At 46.4% G+C, this 22,260-nt stretch overlaps 1 protein-coding gene across 1 annotated transcript in view; it reads left to right on the top strand.

Moving 5' to 3' along the window:
* Positions 1-606: 606 nt before the first annotated feature.
* The window catches only part of GALNT17 (polypeptide N-acetylgalactosaminyltransferase 17), a 447,372-nt gene continuing 425,718 nt past the window's right edge, over positions 607-22,260 (top strand). Inside the window, exon 1 of the mRNA XM_068523846.1 lies at positions 607-844. Within this exon, the coding sequence (XP_068379947.1) occupies positions 607-844 (238 nt within the window). The remainder of the gene's footprint in view (positions 845-22,260) is intronic.

Below are 22,260 nucleotides of genomic sequence, written 5' to 3'. Positions count from 1 at the left end.
GTCGGTGAGCGGAACAAAGGCGCCCGCCCCGGGGAGCCGGTCCTCGGCTGAAGACCGCGGGGCGCGCGCCACGACGGCCGCCTGCGGACTAGGGTGGTGGCTGTGCGGCCCGAGGCTGGGCGCGCTCCTCCGCGGGCGGGCGGCGAACCCTGAGCCCGGCACCTGCGCGCCGCTCCTGCTGCGGCGCCGGGGCAGCCCCGCCTGCCGGCCCGCGGGCCCCGGGGGTCCGCTGCGCTCGCAGCCCCGCTCCCGGTGACCCAAGGTCCAGCGGCGAACCACTTGGTGGTGCAGAGGAGAGACCCCCGGCCCTTCGCCAAGAAGCCGAGGCGCCTGCTAGGGGCCGCGCACCGTGGACTGAGCAGGCATCATCTCTGGGAGCACTTCTGCAGACCGAAGGCTTCGGTGTGAGCCATTTAGCTCTCCCCGCGACCGCCCGTACCTCCCAACCGTCTCCGCTGCCCTAGCCTCCGCGCCGTGGGGCCGGGAGCGGCTGGGATCCTCGCCAGCCGTCCGGAGCGCGAGGCTCGCACGGCCCCCGGCTGCCCCGCGCCTCGCCGGAGCCCGAGGGGGCGCGGGTCCGGGGCGAGGGCCGACCGGGCGTGTTTGATGGCTTCACTGAGAAGAGTCAAAGTGCTGTTGGTGTTGAACTTGATTGCGGTGGCCGGCTTCGTGCTCTTCCTGGCCAAGTGCCGGCCCATCTCGGTGCGCAGCGGAGACGCCTTCCACGAGATTCGGCCGCGCGCCGAGGCGGCCAACCTCAGCGCGCACAGCGCCAGCCCCATACAGGATGCGGTCCTGAAGCGCCTCTCTCTGCTCGAGGACATTGTCTACCGACAACTGAATGGTAAGGACGCACTCGGGTGCCCACGGGGCTCGGCGCGGGCGGGCCGGGCACCGGGTTCACCCCCGGGGGCCCTGCGCGCGGTGCGGGTGGCAAGCACCTCCTGGCTCCCCCGCGCCCTTTTACTCTCCCTGCCCAGTCTCGGCCAGGAGGCCAGGGCTGCTGGAAAGAATTACCCGTTTCTTTTCTGTTCTCCAGCTGTAAGTTTGCTTTTATCGTGGAAACACGTCAGCACAGCTGGCTCCCGGTCTACGCGTGCAGGAATGATTACCTGGCCGCTCCGGCCCAAGTGCGGAAACTAGACGCGCGGCCAAATGGGACTGGAGGCGCAGGCGACTTAAGGGAGGAAAGAGCTCTTACAGCTTAGCGTTTGGTGGCGTCGGACAGGGGAGGGACACTGGCGTGCTTAAATGTGTGCGAAAGTCAAGGCCTCAGGTCTGGAGCTAACGCGCTTCGGTAGTAGGTTGGAGGAATGTCATCTCTCTAGGAGGTGGGCTGCAAGCTAGCAGTGAGGACTCCTCCCTTCCCGCAGCTGCCTTGGTGAGCCTGCTATTAAAAACACGCTCGGATTCTCCCGAGAGAGCTGCCTGAGGGCAATTGTTAAAGTTTGAGGTGGGTTGGGGAAACAGGTTTTTAGAGAGTGTAGCAAAGAGAGGTGTGCCATCCAATCAGTGATAGTTGTCAGAATTTGTTCTATGTATAATGTTCTCCTCAGTGCTTCAGGAGAAGAGAGAGACTTTTAATATACCCTGGTCACATCTGGTCCAGGAACTGATGGGTCATTGGACATTTGCTGACCCCAAGGTCAGAGTATTACTCACTTGAGTATGGGCAGCTCTCCAAGGCCCATGTGACTGGTATCCAAGTCAGATTCAAGGCTGCCACCTCCCTTCCTGAGCTTCTAACTCATGTCCTCATGGTAATTCCAGAGCTATTGATAGTCATAAAGATAATGATAATAATTAGTGGTGGAATTCTTATGGTGCCAGACACAGTGCCAAGACTGTTACAAATGCATTATTTCACTGAGTGGTCACATCAGTCCAGGGTGGTTCCTTCCATTCCCCATATCAGAAATAAGAAGAGGAGGCTTGGAGGGGTTAACTAAGTTGCCTGATGTCCTGCTGCTAGTAAGTGGTAGAGGCTGGAGTCAGAACCCCATGTGTGGTTGACCAAAGAGCCTGTGTTTTTGACAACTTCTATCTACTGTCTCCTCCTAGTTATAAGGAGTATTCATTTTGATTACAAAAAGATTCTACATTAGTAAGACCTGACTCAACGACTGTCCTACCTGCATTTGGAGCAAGAGACCAGTCCGGTGGCAGGCAGGGAGAAGGATGTCACCATATTGTCTTCTTCCTGCTTTCCAATGCTCTCTTCTGGGTCCTTCCAGGTGGGATGGGGTCAGATTTCCAAGCACCCTCTGAAAGGACCCCTTGGTCTTCTCGATGTCATTCAGTAAGTATCCAGGGGATACCTTGAACTTGTATCTGCAGTGGGACGCTGTAATCTCACTGACCCCTTGTAGATAGCGGGGCCCAGATGTAGGTATGTCCTGGCTGTAGGTGTCCCCTGTGGGGTTCTTGTGGGAGCTCTTCCCCCGAGTGTTGAAGAACCAAGGCACAGAATGAAACAAAAGCCCACAGTTCGTCTCTGGAGGAATTAGATGCTTATGGGATAGGCCTTATTATTTTACACAGATCCGTGCCATAGACCAATCCATAGGACCCAATAGAGAGAGTGCAAGATAGCTGGTTCCCTCAAGTGTCAGGCTGTACCCAGGGACACAAGTCGTTTCAATTAGGAAATGAAATATGATATACCACCCCCCCCCAGTGCCCCAAATAAGAATAATAAAATTCTAAAGGGTGTTTACTAAGCGCCACTAACACGCGGGGACTCGTGAGGTCTTTGCAGCAACCCTGGGAGATGGGTGCTGATGCTTCCCCCTAAGTAGCTTGCTCACAGCCACCCAGCTAGGGGATGACAGAGCTGGGACTTGAACTTGGACAGTCTGGTTCCAGGACTGAGGTTCTCAGCTGCTGCACTGGCGTGTCTCAACCTTTGGCGTGCGTCAGAGTCACGTGGAGGGCCTGTTAAGATGCAGATTTCTAGGCCCAACCAAAGAATCTCAGATTAAGTAGATCTGGGGTGGGGACCCGAGACTTTGCATCTCTGACAAGCTTGTGGCCTGAACCATGGCCCAGTGCCCTCTACTGCCTACGCCAGGCAGAGTAAAGAGGAAAATCCATTTGCCTGTTGGTTGGAGTGGGGGTGGGGACTTCTGGGAAGCTGTGAGTTTGCCTCAGATGGGCTGGGGTTCGGCTTCTTGCCTTGTATACTCCTCTGCCTGGTAAGCGATTCCCTGGGGGTTTGGGGATGCCCGCCACTTGGGACTGGTTGGGTTGGGTTGGGTTGGGTTGGGTGTGGTGGGGTGGGAAGATGAGTTTTCTTTACTTGCAGTCTCTGAGGAAGGCTGGGTTGAGAACTTTTCCTGGGCAAGCCAGGAATTCAAGCTGTAACTAAGGTAGATGTTCTCTTCCTGGCTGACCAGTGTCATTTGTAATGACCCTTCTCATCTCCACCCCACCCCCCAGCGCTCCATCCTCTGTCTGTGCTAGTTTTGGGTAAAGCGTGCCCCACCTGTTGATACTGTAGGCCTGCCGGGGTCTCCTGCTGTGGCCGGAGAGTGCCAGGGGAGGAGAGTGCCTGGGCGATGGGACCTGGGTTCCCGTGTCCATTTGCTCTGCAGCCTGTCTCCACCCCTTGCTACTGAAGGAGGAGAAGGTAGCCTTGACCTTGGTGCTCATTATTCCTCAGGAATTAATGGAGGGCTCGAGAGAGCCGGGCACTGGGCATACAGGAGGAACAGAGCCACCTGGGTCCAGCCCCTCGGGTACCAAGTGGGAGCTGGTGTTTTAATGATGATTTCTCAGACCTTTCCAGTGGACCCTTATGAAGTTCAAGTAGGAGGGACACAGCACAGCCATCTCCAGTGTTCTCTCACTCCTGGAACGGTTTCCTTGGGTGTCCTGAGAGGGACCCCTGGGCTGGGGGGGGCCAGGGATGACCCAGACTTCCTCAGAACTGGCCTCTCCGCTAAGACTCTCGGTGCCTGCTTTTTGAAAATCAGTTACACGTTATTTTGTTTTTCTTAATACAGGCTGAAAAGGACACTTGAAAGGGAAAGTGGAAAAGCTGGTATGGAGGGGAAAGCACACAGAGATGAGTTCATTTTTGCCCCTCCACACTCTCTTGCACCTGCCCTTCCATTCTTTCCGTGCGGCCCCCTCTGCTGCCCCCTCACTGTTGCTGCAGTACCCTTTAACCCAGGGCCCTGCCACCCCTCCTTTCTGAGGTTCCAGCTGTCTGCGTGGAAAGCACCGCTTCCAAAGGGCCCAAGACCTTCCAGTGGTTTTGTGTTTCCTAAGGAACCGTGGTCAAGCCTGGAGGCTGACAGTCAGGACCGCATCCCGCCCCCCCCACCCCCCCATGTTCCCGCCCTGGCTCAGTGCCTCGGCCTCTTCGAGCAAGTCTGATCTACTTGCTGAAATAACCCTGCATTTGTCTTACGAGTGTAGCCTCCACGTTTCAGCCCCCGTCTTTGAGAAGTGCTACCTGTCCTGGTTTGCTCTCCCCGCCTCCTTTCTGCATCCATCCGTCCTTTAAAGCTTGGCTCAAGGTCACCACCTGGGGGTGGGCAGTGGTGCCAAGCCACACGGTCTGAGCTCTCCCTGCTCCAAGGTGCTTGAAGCTTTCTTGTCTGTGTCCATTTGCACCCATGGCTTTGACTTCTGTGCCTCGATGGCTTTATCTTTTGAGTCCAGAACTGGACTGCAGGCTTTTTAAGGGCTCGAACCATATATTGGGTAATTTAATACCACCTCCATCCTTCAGCCTGTGTCACAGCACCTCGTACATAATGTGGGCACCAAAGGTGGATTGGTTGATTAATTGGATGGGAGCTAGTTTTAGGAGGTAAATGATAGCCACAGAGGAAATAACCTTGACATTGTAAAGGCTGGATTGGGTTGGGTGGATGTGGTGAGGGGAAGGAGTTGGGAAGACTTAGCTGGGGGGACTGAGTGTGAGGTAGCCATCTTGCCTGTACCATCCTGTCTCTGCCGTCTTGCCTGTGCCATCCTGTCTCTGCCGTCTTGCCTGTGCCACCTTGAGGCTGCTCTGGTCCTTCACCAGATCCTGACTCAAGAGCACCAGATCCTTGGGAGGAGCCTGGATGTGAAGTGGTCCCCAGGTTAGGGGCCAGCACGTTTCAGTACGTTTTCTTTGAATGTGTGATTTTATAACATGATGGTTTTATGTTCCTTTCCCTCTCTAGAATGAAATTAATTCATTTTTATTGTGGAAATCTTGGAAAATCCAAAACGATTATACGGAAGAAAATAATACCGTGTTAAATTTTTTTTGTTTTAAATGGTGGTTTTGTACTGGCATAAGGAAAATGGACACAGGGATAGATTTCTTGTTAGAATTCCCGTGTAACTCTGTACAGGGCTTTTGGCTGTCTGTCACCTTCGGAGGACGTTACTGGTTTCTCTCATTTTAGAGCTGAGAAAAGTGAGATGCAGAGATACTGTGTGACTTAGCCAGGATGACACAGCCAGTGAGGGGCAGAGTCAAGATTCCTGAATATCACGGGACTTTTCCCAGGTTCAGCATCCCCCTGATAGGGCAGGCAGGGTGAAGGTCCTGTGCCCCATGCAAGCCCCGAGCTCTGGCTGGTGACCCCGTCCCTCGTCCGCACCCCCGTGCGGTGAATCACAGGGGCACGTGTGGCTGCTCCGTCCAGTAAGCCCCGGGCCCCCCCGTCGTAAGAGGAAATGCAGTCGATTGAGGTTAGGATCCAAATTTAGTTTTCAGAAGGATATTGAATAGAAGTAGGGTTGCTCGAAGAAATTGAATATCTTTGCGGGCGTGGAGAGAAGTCAAAATTACCCAGCCTAGCCCTGCCCCCAAGCCACACAGGCAGATGAAGCTGGAGTCGGAGTTGCAGAAAACCAGCACGTTCCCAAACAACCCACACGCAGCCCACCCAGCCTGCCACATCAGCCAAGCCCACCAGGCGGGGAAAGTGAGTTGGCGCAGAGGGACAGAGGCAGAGATGTGCTCTGTGGGCCTCCCAGTTGGCGTCAGAAGGAGAGGGATCGTGTGTTGAAAGCTTCTCTTCCTGGATGCCGGAGCTGGCCCTGAGCTGTTTCCTCTTTCCTGGAATATACATGTGCTTATATAGACTGTTGAGCCGGAATGTACCAGCGTTTCCAATGGGAAGGAGGTAAGGGGGAGAAAGCAGAGGGCGCGTGTTCGTATTAAAATCCCTCCTTGGAGTGAGCGTCAGAAGGAAACCAGGGCAGTGCGAGCCTTAGGTGCTGCGTGCAGGCCTTCATCAGGGCCTGGTGGCCGGCGGGGGCTCAGGTGTGCGGAAGCCTGGTCAGCAGAGCCAGAGCCTGGGCGCCGGAGGGTCGCTCACTTCTTTTACCTCCGATGGACTGATCACGTCTGGTGGCTCCTGGAGAGATGGGGAGCCCAGTTCTTGGACAGCCCTCAGATACAGGCACATCTGTGTTGGCCAGTGTGTGTGACAGGCACCCTGCCAGCGGGGGCAGCTGCCGCCTGCCTGGCCCAGAGGTAGTGGGGAGAGGCCGCCAGTGTCATTCTCGAGGAAGAACTCCAACACCCTGACCTTTGCTGTTGCCAAATCGGGAGTGTCCTTTGTGGATGGGAAGAAGGCTCCGTAATTAGAGCTGAGAGTGACAACGGGGAGGTGGAATGTGGGCGCAGTGAAGCCCATGTTGAGTGAAGACACACCTAAGATCAGAAACCTCTGAGCCTTTAAGAATAGAATATTGGGGCTTCCCTGGTGGCGCAGTGGTTAAGAATCCGCCTGCCAGTGCAGGGGACACGGGTTCGAGCCCTGGTCCGGGAAGATCCCACATGCCATGGAGCAACTAAGCCCGTGCGCCACAACTACTGAACCTGCGCTCTAGAGCCCGCGAGCCACAACTACTGAGCCCACGTGCCACAACTACTGAAACCCGTGTGCCTAGAGCCCGTGCTCCGCAACAAGAAAAGCCTGCGCACCGCAACGAAGAGTAGCCTCCGCTTGTCGCAACTAGAGAAATCCCGCGTGCAGCAATGAAGACCCAACGCAGACAAAAAAAAAAAAAGAACAGAATATTGGAAGAAAGGGTGTCCTCTTGGGCGTCAGGCAGACTAGGTTTGATTTCTGGTTCTGTCACTTATTAGCTGTGTGACCTTGGGCCAGCCTCCCCACCTCTCAGCTGTGAAATGGGGTCGCTGTGAGTCAGGATGAATTGGGATTCAGAATGTACAACATGAGCCGTGGGGCCTGATGCGTGGCAGCTGGGAGAATGCTCATTCTTTGAAGGAAGGGATCTTGCTTGCTTGCTCCCCGTCGTCTCTCTGATGCCGAGAACTGCCCTGGCCCATAGTAGGTGCTCAGCAGACATTTCGGGAATGAATGCATGAACAGTTGTGCTACGTTGAGGCAGTGTGTGGTCGTTGTTACCTGAGATGTAAATCTCAAGACGGGGCGGGGGAGGTCCTTTTCACTCAAAGTTGCTTGGACTCTGAATTAACCTGGGATCCTTCTCTCTTCCATGCGTTTGTCTGAGGCTGAATTCTGTTTCCTTCCTCCTTCTCCTTTCTTCCTCTCCATCTTCTGCTTATAATGATGGTGTCTTTGGATGATCACTCTTGAGGTTGGGGAGAAGAAATGGTAGCCTCTACATGTCAAATCCCATTACAGAAATGTTGGTCGTTTCCATCTGTTTGTGAGCACTTCCTCGCTGCTGGGTGTGGGCTAGATGCCGGGATACAGAGAGATGCAGATGCCACACATACTTAGACATCTGTGGTCCAGTTGGAAGGATGCGTTTGTAGTTTTACCAGGTATATGCTAGATCTCAGAGGAATATTAAATGAGAATGGGGGTGGTGAGACTTGACCTGGCAAACAGTAGGTTCTTGACCAACCACTGTTGAACAAGAACGACAGAACTCAGAAGTTTTAACACATGGAACAGAGGACCCAGGCAGTGACACCACCTGGGGACCTGATGTGGAAGCAAATCATAGAAGATGGTCAGGGCCCAGGACTGGGAATCTGCAGGGCAACTGGCAAGGGGGACGGGCAGAGGCAGAGATGTGTGTGAGGACACAGGGAACAAGTGAGGCTTGTTGAGAGGACTAAGTGGAGGCTGGACCCAGCCAGGCTTCAGTCTCAGGCTGGTTTGGACGTAGTTCTGTAGACGTGGGGAGCTACTGGGTGACAGGTCACTGCACTGATGTAAGGGGATTGACGCTGTGTTGGGGTTTAGTGTGTGCATGAATAGGCGGGAAAGTGGGTTAGAATCCAGTAGTGGGTGGAAGACGCTGGCGTCGCTGACCCAGCCGTGCCTCTGGTTCAGGGCTCAACCAGCCCTCCAATCCTCAGTGATTCCAGGTGCCCCTCACCTCAGACCCCCTCCTTGGCCACATCCTCAGCTAAGAGTCAGCATCTGGAGTTGCTCCCTTTGGAAAATCTGAATCAGCCCTCAGCACTCTGACCTGAGTGCTCCCCACCGGACCCCCAACTTCACTGAGGTGTACTCAGCCCTCCAGCCATGCCCCTTTCTCTCCCTCCCTGTGGCTCCATCCTTCCACATCCAGCCTGGACAGCCCCTCCCATGGCGAGCCTGTCGGGAGTTCTCTTACCAGTTCTCTTACCAGCTCTTACCAGCTCTTACCAGGGTCCTCACCTCTATCCACCCCTGTCCTCTGCTCTATTTACCCCGTGACCCCCTAGTCCCGGATCGGCTGATTCCCAAGGAAAGACCCACCGTGGCGGGGGTTGGCGCCCTTACGATGCACACTTGGCAGTCTTAGCTTGACCCTGAGCTTGTCTAGCACCTGATGATAGGTCTCCCTTTCTGTCCCCCATTCCTTCCTGAGCCAGAGGAAGTGGGGTGGGCTGGAGGGATTCTGCGGGAGGTGGTGGTGGTGATGGATGGGAGGAGTTCTCTGCTCCAAACCCGTCTTCTCCCGCCCCTCCCCTGCTGCTGCTCTCAGATGACACAGCAGCCTGTCCACTCCAGCTGCCGTGGCAGCAGCCCACTGCCCGCAGGCTTTATCCCAACTGTGGCTGTTGCAGCCACAGTCCCCATAGGTCTGCCTTCTGAGACCACCACCAGGCATCTGGGTCCTCTTGCATTTCATGGATTCAGCTGGAGTGCCATGTTGCAGGGTAGGACCTGCTTCCTCTTCCGAGGGGACCAGATGATGGAACTCAGAAGATCAGGGGAGCCAACTCCCCACAGGGTGGCCTTTGACAGCAGGGACAAGATCTCCCTCAGCAGGGAAAGCATTTCCGAATGCAGGGTAGCACTTAAAAAAAAGATGCAGGACTCACTTGGTTGAAAGACCTTCCTCTGCCTTCGTTATTACCCCTCGCAGGTCTTTAGACTGCTTGACATGTGGATGACAATTGGCTTAGCCACTGATAGAGAAGTTTTCCCTTTTAATAATGTTCCTGTCATGGCTAACTGTGGAGCCTCAGCCTTGCCATGCATGAGTAATAAACCGCGGCCGTAATTACAGGCGGCCACAGCCACACGCCAACAAACGAGCGTGCTGACAGTTAATAGGGAGCAGGGTTCCAGAAGAGCCTCCTTTCATCCCTGCCTCCGACACAACGGCTAATCGTGTGATTAGTGTTTACTGAGGGGTGTCTCGTGGTTACACGTGGCTTGTTAGGTGCTGTACCTCCCTGGTAGAAAGAGTGTGAGGAACAGTCAGGAGACCGGGGTTCTAGTTCTCTGTATTTCTAGGGACCAAAGTGTATAAATAAAAGCGATGTGACTTTAGGGTCTTTTAACTCTCAGATTTTGAATAATACCCCCTTCCTCCCACCCTATCCTATTAAAATCTCATGCATTCTCCAAGACCAATTCAGAAGCCGTTTATTCCCTGAAACCTTCCCTGCCACTTTCTTGGAATTAATTGTTCCTTCTTCTGGGCTCCGATGGTACTCTGTATGGGTCTGCTTTTATTTTTTTGAATGCTTTTATTTTTTTGAATTTTATTTTATTTATTTATTTTTTATACAGTAGGTTCTTATTAATTATCTATTTTATACATGTTACTGTATATGTGTCAATCCCAATCACCCAATTCATCCCCCACTCCCCACTTTCCCCCCTTGGTGTCCATACATTTGTTCTCTACATCTGTGTCTCAATTTCTGCCCTGCAAACCGGTTCATCTGTACCATTTCTCTAGGTTCCACATATATGCGTTAATATATGATATTTGTTTTTCTCTTTCTGACCTGCTTCACTCTGTGTGACAGTCTCTAGATCCATCCACGTCTCTACAAATGACCCAATTTCCTTCCTTTTTATGGCTGAGTAATACTCCATTGTATATACGTACCACATCTTCTTTATCCATTCGTCTGTTGATGGGCATTTAGGTTGCTTCCATGTCCTGGCTATTGTAAATAGTGCTGCAGTGAACATTGGGGTGCATGTGTCTTTTGAATTATGGTTTTCTCTGGGTATATGCCCAGTAGTGGGATTGCTGGGTCATATGGTAATTCTATTTTTAGTTTTTTAAGGAACCTCCATACTGTTCTCTATAGTGGCTGGATCAATTTACATTCCCACCGACAGTGCAAGAGGGTTCCCTTTTCTCCACACCCTCTCCAGCATTTGTTGTTTGTAGATTTTCTGATGATGCCCATTCTAACTGGTGTGAGGTGATACCTCATTGTAGTTTTGATTTTCATTTCTCTAATAATTAGTGATGTTGAGCAGCTTTTCATGTGCCCCTTGGCCATTTGTGTACCTTCTTTGCAGAAATGTCTTTTTAGGTCTTCTGCCCATTTTTTGATTGGGTTGTTTGTTTTTTAAGTATTGAGCTGCATGAGCTGTTTATGCATTTTGGAGATTAATCCTTTGTTGATTTGTTTGCAAATATTTTCTCCCATTCTGAGGACTGTCTTTTCATCTTGTTTATAGTTTCCTTTGCTGTGCAAAAGCTTTTAAGTTTCATTAGGTCCCATTTGTTTATTTTTGTTTTTATTTCCATTTCTCTAGGAGGTGGGTCAAAAAAGATCTTGCTGTGATTTATTTCAAAGAGTGTTCTTCCTATGTTTTCCTCTAAGAGTTTTATAGTGTCCAGTCTTACATTTAGGTCTCTAATCCATTTTGAGTTTTTTTTGTGTATGGTGTTAGGGAGTGTTCTAATTTCATTCTTTTACATGTAGCTGTCCAGTTTTCCCAGCACCACTTATTGAAGAGACTGTCTTTTCTCCATTGTATATCCTTACCTCCTTTGTCATAGATTAGTTGACCATATGTGCATGGGTTTATCTCTGGGCTTTCTATCCTGTTCCGTTGACCTATATTTCTGTTTTTGTGCCAGTACTGTATTGTCTTGATTACTGTAGCTTTGTAGTATAGTCTGAAGTCAGGGAGTCTGATTCCTCCAGCTCCGTTTTTCTTCCTCAAGATTGCTTTGGCTATTCGGGGTCTTTTGTGTCTCCATACAAATTTTAAGATTTTTTGTTCTAGTTCTATAAAAAGTGCCATTGGTAATTTGATAGGGATTGCACTGAATCTGTAGATTGCTTTGGGTAGTATAGTCATTTTCACAATATTGATTCTTCCAATCCAAGAACATGTTATATCTCTCAAACTGTTTGTGTCATCTTTGATTTCTTTCATCAGTGTCTTATAGTTTTCTGAGTACAGGTCTTTTACCTCCTTAGGTAGGCTTATTCCTAGGTATTTTATTCTTTTTGTTGCAGTGGTGAATGGGATTGTTTCCTTAATTTCTCTTTCTGATCTTTCATTGTTAGTGTATAAGAATGCAAGAGATTTCTGTGCATTAATTTTGTGTCCTGCAACTTTACCAAATTCATTGATTAGCTCTAGTAGTTTTCTGGTGGCATCTTTAGGATTATCTATATGTAGTATCATGTCATCTGCAAACAGTGACAGTTTTACTTCTTCTTTTCCCATTTGTATTCCTTTTATTTCTTTTTCTTCTCTGATTGCTGTGGCTAGGACTTCCAAAACTATGTTGAATAATAGTGGCGAGAGTGGACATCCTTGTCTTATTCCTGATCTTAGAGGAAATGCTTTCAGTTTTTCACCATTGAGAATGATGTTTGCTGTGGGTTTGTCATATATGGCCTTTATTATGTTGAGGTAGGTTCCCTCTATGCCCACTTTCTAGAGAGTTTTTATCATAAATGGATGTTGAATTTTGTCAAAAGCTTTTTCTGCATCTACTGAGATGATCATATGGTTTTTCTCCTTCAATTTGTTAATATGGTGTATCACATTGATTGATTTGCATATATTGAAGAATCCTTGCATCCCTGGGATAAATCCCACTTGATCATGGTGTATGATCCTTTTAATGTGTTGTTGGATTCTGTTTGCTAATATTTTGTTGAGGATTTTGCATTTATATTCATCAGTGATATTGGTCTGTAATTTTCTTTTTTTGTAGTATCTTTGTCTGGTTTTGGTATCAGGGTGATGGTGGCCTCATTGAATGAGTTTGGGAGTGTTCCTTCCTCTACAGTTTTTTGTTAAGTTTGAGAAGGATGGGTGTTAGCTCTTCTCTAAATGTTTGATAGAATTCACCTGTGAAGCCATCTGGTCCTGGACTTTTGTTTGTTGGAAGATTTTTAATCAGTTTCAATTTCATTACTTGTGATTGGTCTGTTCATATTTTCTATTTCTTCCTGGTTCAGTCTTGGAAGGTTATACCTTTCTAAGAATTTGTCCATTTCTTCCAGGTTGTCCATTTTTATTGGCCTATAGTTGCTTTTAGTAGTCTCTTAGGATGCTTTGTATATCTGCGGTGTCTGTTGTAACTTCTCCTTTTTCATTTCTAATTTTATTGATTTGAGTCCTCTCCCTCTTTTTCTTGATGAGTCTGGCTAAAGGTTTATCAATTTTGTTTATCTTCTCAAAGAACCAGCTTTTAGGTTTATTAATCTTTGCCATAGTTTTCTTTGTTTCTATTTCATTTATTTCTGCTCTGATCTTTATGATTTCTTTCCTTCTACTAACTTTGGGTTTTGTTTGTTCTTCTTTCTCTAGTTCCTTTAAGTGTAAGGTTAGGTTGTTTGTTTGAGATGTTTCTTTTTTCTTGAGGTAGGATTGTATTGCTATAAACTTCCCTCTTAGAACTGCTTTTGCTGCATCCCATAGGTTTTGGATCATTGTGTGTTCGTTGTCATTTGTCTCTAGGTGTTTTTTGATTTCCTCAGTGATCTCTTGGTTATTTAGTAATGTATTGTTTAGCTTCCATGTGTCTGTGATTTTTACGTTTTTTTCCCCTATATTTATTTCTAATCTCATAGCGCTGTGGTCAGAAAAGATGCTTGATATGATTTCAGTTTTCTTAAATTTACTAAGGCTTGATTTGTGACCCAAGATGTGATCTATCCTGGCGAATATTCTGTGTGCACTTGAGAAGAAAGTGTAATCTGCTGATGTTGGATGGAATGTCCTATAAATATCAATTAAATTTATCTGGTCTATTGTGTCATTTAAAATTTCTGTTTACTTATTAATTTTCTGTCTGGATGATCTGTCCATTGGTGTAAGTAAGGTGTTAAAGTCCCCCACTATTATTGTGTTACTGTCAATTTCCTCTTTTATAGCTGTTAGCATTTGCCTTATGTATTGAGGTGCTCCTATGTTGGGTGCATATATATTTATAATTGTTATATCTTCTTCTTGGATTAATCCCTTGATCATTATATATTGTCCTTCCTTGTCTCTTGTAACATTCTGTATTTTAAAGTCAATTTTGTCTGATATAAGTATTGCTACTCCAGCTTTCTTTTGATTTCCATCTGCATGGAATATCTTTTTCCATCCCCTCGTTTTCAGTCTGTATGTTTCCCTAGGTCTGATGTGGGTCTCTTGTAGACAGCATGTATATGGGTCTTGTTTTGTATCCATTCAGCGAGCCTGTGTCTTTTTGTGGGAGCATTTAATCCATTCACGTTTAAGGTAATTATTGATATGTTTGTTCCTATTACCATTTTCTTAATTGTTTTGAGTTTGTTCTTGTAGGTCCTTTTCTTCTCTTTTGTTTCCCACATAGAGAAATTCCTTTAGCATTTGCTGTAGAGCTGGTTTGCTGTTGCTGAATTCTCTTAGCTTTGTCTTGTCTGTAAAGCTTTTGATTTCTCCGTCGAATCTGAATGACATCTTTGCCGGGTAGAGTAATCTTGGTTGTAGGTTCTTCCCTTTTGTCACTTTAAATATGTCATGCCCCTCCCTTCTGGCTTGTAGAGTTTCTGCGGAGAAATCAGCTGTTAACCTTATGAGAGTTCCCTTATATGTTATTTGTCATTTTTCCCTTGTTGCTTTTAATAATTTTTCTTTTTTTTTTACATCTTTATTGGAGTGTAATTGCTTTACAATGTTATGTTAGTTTCTGCTTTATAACAAAGTGAGTCAGCTATACATATACATATATCCTCATATCTCCAATAATTTTTCTTTGTCTTTAATTTTTGTCAATTTGATTACTATATGTCTCAGTGTGTTTCTCCTTGGCTTTATCCTGCCTGGGACTCTCTGCATTTCCTGGACTTGGGTGGCTATTTCCTTTCCCATGTTAGGGAAGTTTTCAACTATAATCTCTTCAAATATTTTCTCAGGTCCTTTCTCTCTCTCTTCTCCTTCTGGGACCCCTATAATGCGAATGTTATTGCATTTAATGTTGTTCCAGAGGTCTCTTAGGTTGTCTTCACTTCTTCTCATTCTTTTTTCTTTATTCTGTTCCATGGCAGTGAATTCCACCTTTCTGTCTTCTGGGTCACTTATTCATTCTTCTGCCTCAGTTATTCCCCTATTGATTCCTTCTAGTGTTTTTTCATTTCGGTTATTGTATTATTCATCTCTGTTTGTTCTTTAATTCTTCTAAGTGTTTGTTCTTTAATTCTTCTAAGTGTTTGTTCTTTAATTCTTCTAGGTCTTTGTTAAACATTTCTTGCATCTTCTCAATCTTTGCCTCCATTTGTTTTCTGAGGTCCTGGATCATCTTCAGTATCATTATTCTGAATTCTTTTTCTGGAATGTTGCCTATCTCCACTTCATTTAGTTGTTTTTCTGGAGTTTTATCTTGTTCCTTCATCTGGTACATAGTCCTCTGCCTTTTCATTTTGTCTGTCTTTCTGTAAATTTGGCTTTCATTCCTCAGACTGCAGGATTGCAGTTCTTCTTGTTTCTGCTCTCTGCCCTCTAGGTCTGCTTTTAGCTGTTTTTTTGTTTTTTAAAAAATTATTTATTGATTTATTTATTTTTGGCTGCATTGGGTCTTCGTTGCTGCATGCGGGCTTTCTCTAGTTGTGGCGAGCGGGGGCTACTCTTTGTTGTCGTGTGTGGGCTTCTCATTGCGGTGGCTTCTCTTGTTTCGGAGCATGGGCTCTAGGCTCACGGGCTCCAGTAGTTGTGGTGTGCGGGCTCAGTAGTTGTAGCTCGTGGGCTCTGGAGCACAGGCTCAGTAGTTGTGGCACATGGGCCATGTTCCTCTGCGGCATGTGGGATCTTCCTGGACCAGGGCTCGAACCCCTGTCCCCTGCATTAGCAGGTGGATTGTTAACCACCGTGCCACTAGGGTAGTCCCTTTTAGCTGTTGTTTATCTGTGCCTTGCATTAGAATGAATCATTTACATGGTAACAGTTTGCAAGAGAATAGGTTTTATTCATTAAAAAATTTTTATTATTATTTACTTATTTTTTATTGAGTAAGTTGATGTACAATATTATATAAGTTAACAGGTGTATAACAGGAATTCATAATTTTTAAAGATTATACTCCAGTTATAGTTATTATAAAACGTTGGCTATATGCCCCGTGTTGTATAATATATCCCTGTAGTTTATTTATTTTACATGTAATAGTTTGTACTTCTTAATCTCCTACCCCTATCTTGCCCCTCTCCCATTCTGTCTCCCCACTGGTAACCACTCGTTTGTTCTCTATATCTGTGACTCTGTTTTTTTTTCTTTGTTATATTTGCTTGTTTGTTTTATTTTTTAGATTTTGCATATAAATGATATCATACAGTATTTGTCTTTCTCTGTCTGACTTATTTCACTAAGCCTTATATCCTCCAAGTCCATCCATGGTGCTGCAAAGGACAAAATTTGATTCTTTTTTATGGCTGAGTAGCATTCCTCTGTATATTTTAAAATCCTTCTCCGTGTCATTTAGGAGTTAATTCATCAGGAAGTAACTTGTTCTCACTTAACAAGTCCAGAAGTAGTGGTCACCAGTATGGGTTTAGAACCATGAGGTCATCATGATGACATTATAATGTCATAGTTCATTATATTTCCTTGTTTTTTCTTCATGGTTACAAGATGGCTGTGGTAGTTCCAGTCATTGCATCATTGTACAAGGTAGGAAGTACTGTACCACTGGTCACATCTCCTATTGTTTAATCAGGAAAGAAAATCTTTTCCAGAAGTCTTCCTGGTAGGCTCATGTGGTCCAGAAAATGAGCACACAGCCAACCTTGCTTTAAGAGAACAGTGGCTTTTCAGAGAAAGTAAGTATGGTGGAGGCAAAAGAGAAGGAGAGAAGGAATGGTGTTTGCATTGTGAATCTGTGGTGTCTGCCATCCTCTCTATACCCCCAATACCTTCTCAGCAAATATTAAAATGAAGCAAGACTCTTTGTTCTCTGGAAATTCAGTGAACTAGAATACTAAGTCCGTGGGCATTCTGGTTAACTTGGATTTGACCTGAAGCCATCTCATAGGTTGACACTACCATGTATAACCATATTTCGTCAATGCTAAGATGCACATTTTTACATCTCTGAAATTGAGATTCATTTTATGATCAGTGGTGTGTCATAGTTTAATTGGCAGCACTTACCCCGTTTCTCAGTGCATAAAAATGGTGCCACTTACGATTGAAGACATCTTAGATTTGATGAAACACAATATATGGACTTTGTAAATACGCATGCATACTGTAGTGTGCCATATGCAGTATTTTTATTGGCATCTGATACATAACCAGTGTTTTGTGTTGCTTAATTCTCCATCAAGCCTGTGTACACTATTATACCCATTTTACAGTTGAGGAAGCTGAAACGCAGAGAAATCAGTTGTCCAGAGACACCCACCAGCTGCCTTTCTGTGTCTTCCTTTGTGAAGTTGGCATTTGCTGACTTCTGGGCATGGGACTCAGTCCCAATTAGTGTTGGTGGCTGGTCCAGGGATTGCAGAGGGGTGGGCGTGGGAGTGCAGTGACAGGAGGGCAGCAGGGAACCTTGCTTCCCTTAGGTTTAGCAGCTACTGATGTGTAAAGTTGTAAAGCTGTTAATTCTAGAGCTCTAAATGATGCTGTGTGAGCTTTAGATCCCGCCCATAATTAGAACAAAACGTGAGAAAAGTGAAATTGATATTAAGTTAATTAAAAGGTTTTGCTTATATTTGCAAGGAAATTAGCACACAAGAGTGCTAACAAGTGCGCATTGTTAATTTCTTCGTTTGGGCAACTCTCAGCAGGCCTCAGGCAGGCTTTGTTCTTGGCTTCTGCCCTGTGCCCTCCCTACCATTGAATCTTCATCTTATGGGTATCATGGTGGCTTTAATTGGGCAAGATGCAGTGTAATCTTCTGATGGTCATTTTTTAATGGATACCAAGCCTTGAGTAGGAGCCACACCATGCAGCTAAGGGCCCAGGCCTTAGACTTGTGTGTGTATGTGGTGGGGGGCAGGGGGGGAGCTTCAAAGCTGTGTGTCAACATGAAGCTGATGCAGATGACTGATGTGGCTCCCTCATGTCCAGAAGGTACGCCCTTTGGCCCAATGCACCCTTCTTCTCATTCCTGTTCACCATCTTGATCTAGGCCACAGACCTGGGTTGACGTGTGCAGTGTAGAACTTTAATTTGGAGTTCCTAGAAGGGTGGGGGCAATCTTTCTTATGGAATCATTTATACCAGATCAGGGTCTGGGTTAGAGAAGCTGATATCAGGCAGTCTAGAACTACCTTTGTCTCTAGTTGGGGTGGCAGAGGCAATGCCATGTTCACCAAGAGATTGTCTCTTCCTCTTGGGTACAGAGCAAATCTTCAGGCTCCCCGCAGTTAGGTGGGGGGCATGTGATTGAGTTCTGGGCATTGGAAGATGGGAGGAAGTGATGTTTGCCACTGTCAGACCTGGCCCACAAAATATCCAGTGGGGTTGTACATGCCTTCCCTCTTTACCTTCCTGTTGTAGCCTTGGAGTCTACCTCTTGGTGGCATACAAGACGGAAGGATCCTCAATCCCTGAATGACTGTGTGGAACAGAGTATCATCCCATCCTCCCCAGCTCTCTCTTGATATCTCTGTGCGTTGGACATTTGCATTAAGCCATTGAGATCTTGGAGCTCATCTGTTACGACAGCTAGTGTTAATCATCCTGACTAATTCAATTAGGCAGGTCTTGGAACACTAGTCTCCCTGAGTCACAGGACAATCTCTCTTCATCCTTGATTAATGTGATCAGCAAATACTGAACAATAAGTTGGGTGGTGTAAGGCGGTTGAATTAAAAACCACCTGGCTCCAGACCTGCTTCTCTGTCTCTGCTGTTGGCTTTAAGAAAGCAGTCTTATTTCTCAGTGTCCCAGTGTTCTATTTACAGAATGATGGAATGATTATAATCATCCCCTACTTATGCTCCATGTTGGAGCTAAGGGATAAGTATTGAAATATGGCTAAGTTGTTTGCAATTATAAACAACTAAATAATATATGCATTGTCTTTATTACGCCTTTGCCTGTTAGGAACTGGCATATTTCAAGATGAGACAAACTGAAAAGGTTAGTTTAAGAATTAGCAATTAAAAAAATCATGATCTTTGCTGCCACTGCATTTTAAATCATGCAAACATTTATGTTTGTGCCAACGTTCCACAGTTTCCTTTAGAGCAATTACTGAAATGCATTCACAAAATAAAAATGGAGTTCAGGGAAGAATATTTAAGAGCTCTTTAATGATGTTAAAAACTTTGCTAATTTGCCAAGTTGTTCTAAAATTCACTTCAATTTTTTTTTTTCCTTCCTACCCATCTTCCTGCAATTGAACTGATTCCAGGAGATTTGAAGACAGGGTCTGAAACTAATATTAAAATACACAAATCTCATGAAATACCGTTTCAAGAGCCTTTTCCTTTTCCTTCATTAGCTGAAGGTGAACACTCAGGAAGGTCTAAGGACCCTCGGGCTGTGTTACTTGCACAAAGCAGTTTGGGGAGAAAACAAAAGCTAAACAGTAGTTACTAAGGGGTGGTTTGGATTCAATTTTTTCCTTATATTGCTCTTTGGTAGCTTGTATGAGTAGACCCTTGGGGAGGAGTAGACTGCCTTAATTTCTTCATCTTCATCCTCCTTACTCAGATCTCAGCTTGGCTCAACTGCAGCCAGCGAAGGGCTTGTGGTTCCCCCAGCATCACTGCTCCATGGGTATTCCAACTTCCCATGGGTCCTGGGGATCCAATTCCATCCATCCTCTTCTCCACCAGAAAGGATCTAGTGTAATGGTGCACATTTTCATGAGAGTGTAAGTTCATGGTTACCTCTTATGGATGAATCTCTTGAAAGCCTAATCTTCAGTAGAGAAAGTTCAATAGCATTGAGTTCCAGGCAAGAGGTAAAGATGCAACCCTGACCCCGACAGCTGACCCCACCAGCTACTTCCCTAACCAGCTGACCTCTGGGAGGGTGGGAGGGGCAATACAATGAACCGAGTACGGGCTTTCCAGTTGGATAGATGAAATCTCAAACTTCCTTATGGCTACTTAACAAAGCCAAGGCAAAGCTTGAATTTTGGGCGACTCACATAACATTGCTGAGCCCCAGTTTGCCCATCTAGAAAACAGCAGCTGCTTCTGTAAGTATGATAAAGACTGTGCAAGATGGTACTTGTCAAATACCTTGAGGAGTGCCTGTATTTAGGAGAATGTTGATGAACAGTTTTATTATACTGTGGCAGTGGTAGCAGAACTGTTACTGCTCCTTGGAATAGACACTTAGCCCCTCAGAGAGTCAGCTTTCTCCCTGGTGAACTCTAGATAAATCTAAAGTCTGTTCAAGTTGCGTAATTTTATGGATCAGAGAGGTAGTCAGTGAATCAAAGAGTGTCTTTTCATGTAAACTGCGGCTGCTCAGGATTGGTTAGATTTGCTTTTTAAAAAAAATTTATGTATTATTTAAAAAATTTTTTTATTTAGTTTTGGCTGCGTTGGGTCTTCGTTGCTGCACGCGGGCTTTCTCTAGTTGTGGCGAGCTGGGGCTACTCTTTCTTGCGGTTTGTGGGCTTCTCATTGCGGTGGCCTCTCTTGTTGTGGAGCACGGGCTCTAGGAGCATGAGCTTCAGTAGTTTCAGCACGCGGGCTCAGTCGTTGTGGCTCGCGGGCTCTCGAGCACAGGCTCAGTAGTTGTGGTGCACGGGCTTAGTTACTCTGTGGCATGTGGGATCTTCCCAGACCAGGGCTCAAACCTGTGTCCCTTGCATTGGCAGGTGGATTACTAACCACTGCGCTACCAGGGAAGCCCTGGATTTTCATCTTTTGGCAGCAATACAGAGTTCAGTCTAAAGGAATGAGAAATGATTTTCCTAGGTGTGGTGGTTTTAAAACGTATCTGCAAATTCTTTGACACTATTCCCAGCAAAAGGTGGAGTTGAAATCCCCTCCCGTTGATAATCATGGGCTGGCTTGAGTAACTTGCTTCTAGTGAATGGAATTGAATGGAATGATGTTGCATGACTTCTGAGGCTGGATCATAAAGGGCGATAGAGTTTTGACCTGGTGCTCTCTCTGAGGATGTGCATCTTTGAAGCCTTGAGGTACCATGTCAGAAACCGGGCTGCCCTGAAGCCACCAATGCTGGAGAGACCACGTGGAGAGAGATAGAGATTGAGAGATGGAGAGGGAGGTCTAAGAAGTCTCAGCTGTTCCAGCTCCCAGCTGTTTCTGTCTTCCCAGTGCACGGGCCAGACACGTGAGTGAACAAGCTTCAGTCTCCCCAGCTGATGCCTAGTAGAACAGACACGAGCTGTCCCCACCCTAAGCCCTGCCCAAATTGCAGATTCAAGAGCAAAATAAGTATAGTGGTTGTTTTAAGCCACTAACTTTCGGGGTGGTTTGTTATATAGCAATAATGACTGGAACAGTGGGTGGGTCTCCTTGTGTTCAATAAAGTGTTTTTTCTCTCCTCACCGTAAGAAACAGGGGACTTGATGATGATAACAGCGTTAACAGTAATACACATAACAATAGCTGACATTTCCTGTGCACTTACTAAAAGTACCCAGCACTGTGCTAAAGACTTAAATGGATATAAAAGTAGGTAATGAAATTTTTTTCTAAGTCTTAAGTTTTTATACCACTGATAGACTATAGATAGCAGCCTAACTATTGCAGAGGGGGTTAGGTTGGCCAAGAAGCTGAGGCATCTTTTAGCCAAGTTTCTGCCTTGGCCTTGACCACAGTGTTTAGGTGGGAGAAGGAAGGGGGCTGGACCTGCGGTGGCTCCCTCCCACGTAGGCAAAACTTAGTTAACATAGAACATCACGTCCGGTCTCCTGGACCCTTGCACCAGAGTTTGCAATTGCACAGAGTTTCCAATTGCACTGTTTCAGGTCTTTTAGCAGAGACAAGAACACATTTGACAGAGCCTGTTTCCATAGGAGACAAAATATTTTCTACTTTTTGTGGAACCTGGAGAGTTTGGTGCTTCTACAAAGGATATATATACACTCCAAACCTACAGAGTACCTTATTCTGCAGAACTTTGAATAATGGTGCAAACTTCTTTCATTCTAGTTAAGTAGAGTGGGACATAGGGGGCTTGTCTGAATTATAACAGGAAACAAATCAACATCCCACTATTCCCAGAGTGAGGACATTTTAAATTTCAGTCTTAACTTGAACACACACAATACCTATGGTGTCAACATTTACTACAGACTAGGGATGCCATAGGCCAGTGGTTCCCATGCCTGTCTGAGCTTCATATTGATTTGGGGAACTTTGGGAAAAAAGTACTCATTCTCAGAACCCTCCACCTGGAGGTTCACATTTTTCAGGGTGGGACTTGGAAGGCCTTATTTTTCAAAAGCTCAGTGGGTGATTCTGAAGAGCAGCTGGGAGCCACGGAGATGGTTGACTCCTCTGCTTTGAAGTGCTTTCCAGTCCTTTCCTGTTGGCAGAAGCTTTAAAGCCTTCATACCTGTGAACTACTTGGAGGGTAGCTGTCACTGCTCGTTTCAGTGTCTGCATCTGTAAAAAATATCCATTTTATAGGGCTGTTGGGAGGATTAGATGAGTTTATGCACATGGGATGTCTGATACATTTGTGG

Source organism: Eschrichtius robustus, chromosome 16, assembly GCF_028021215.1.
Source record: "Eschrichtius robustus isolate mEscRob2 chromosome 16, mEscRob2.pri, whole genome shotgun sequence".
Classification (NCBI taxonomy): domain Eukaryota; kingdom Metazoa; phylum Chordata; class Mammalia; order Artiodactyla; family Eschrichtiidae; genus Eschrichtius; species Eschrichtius robustus.
This window is presented reverse-complemented; position numbering and strand designations above follow the sequence as displayed.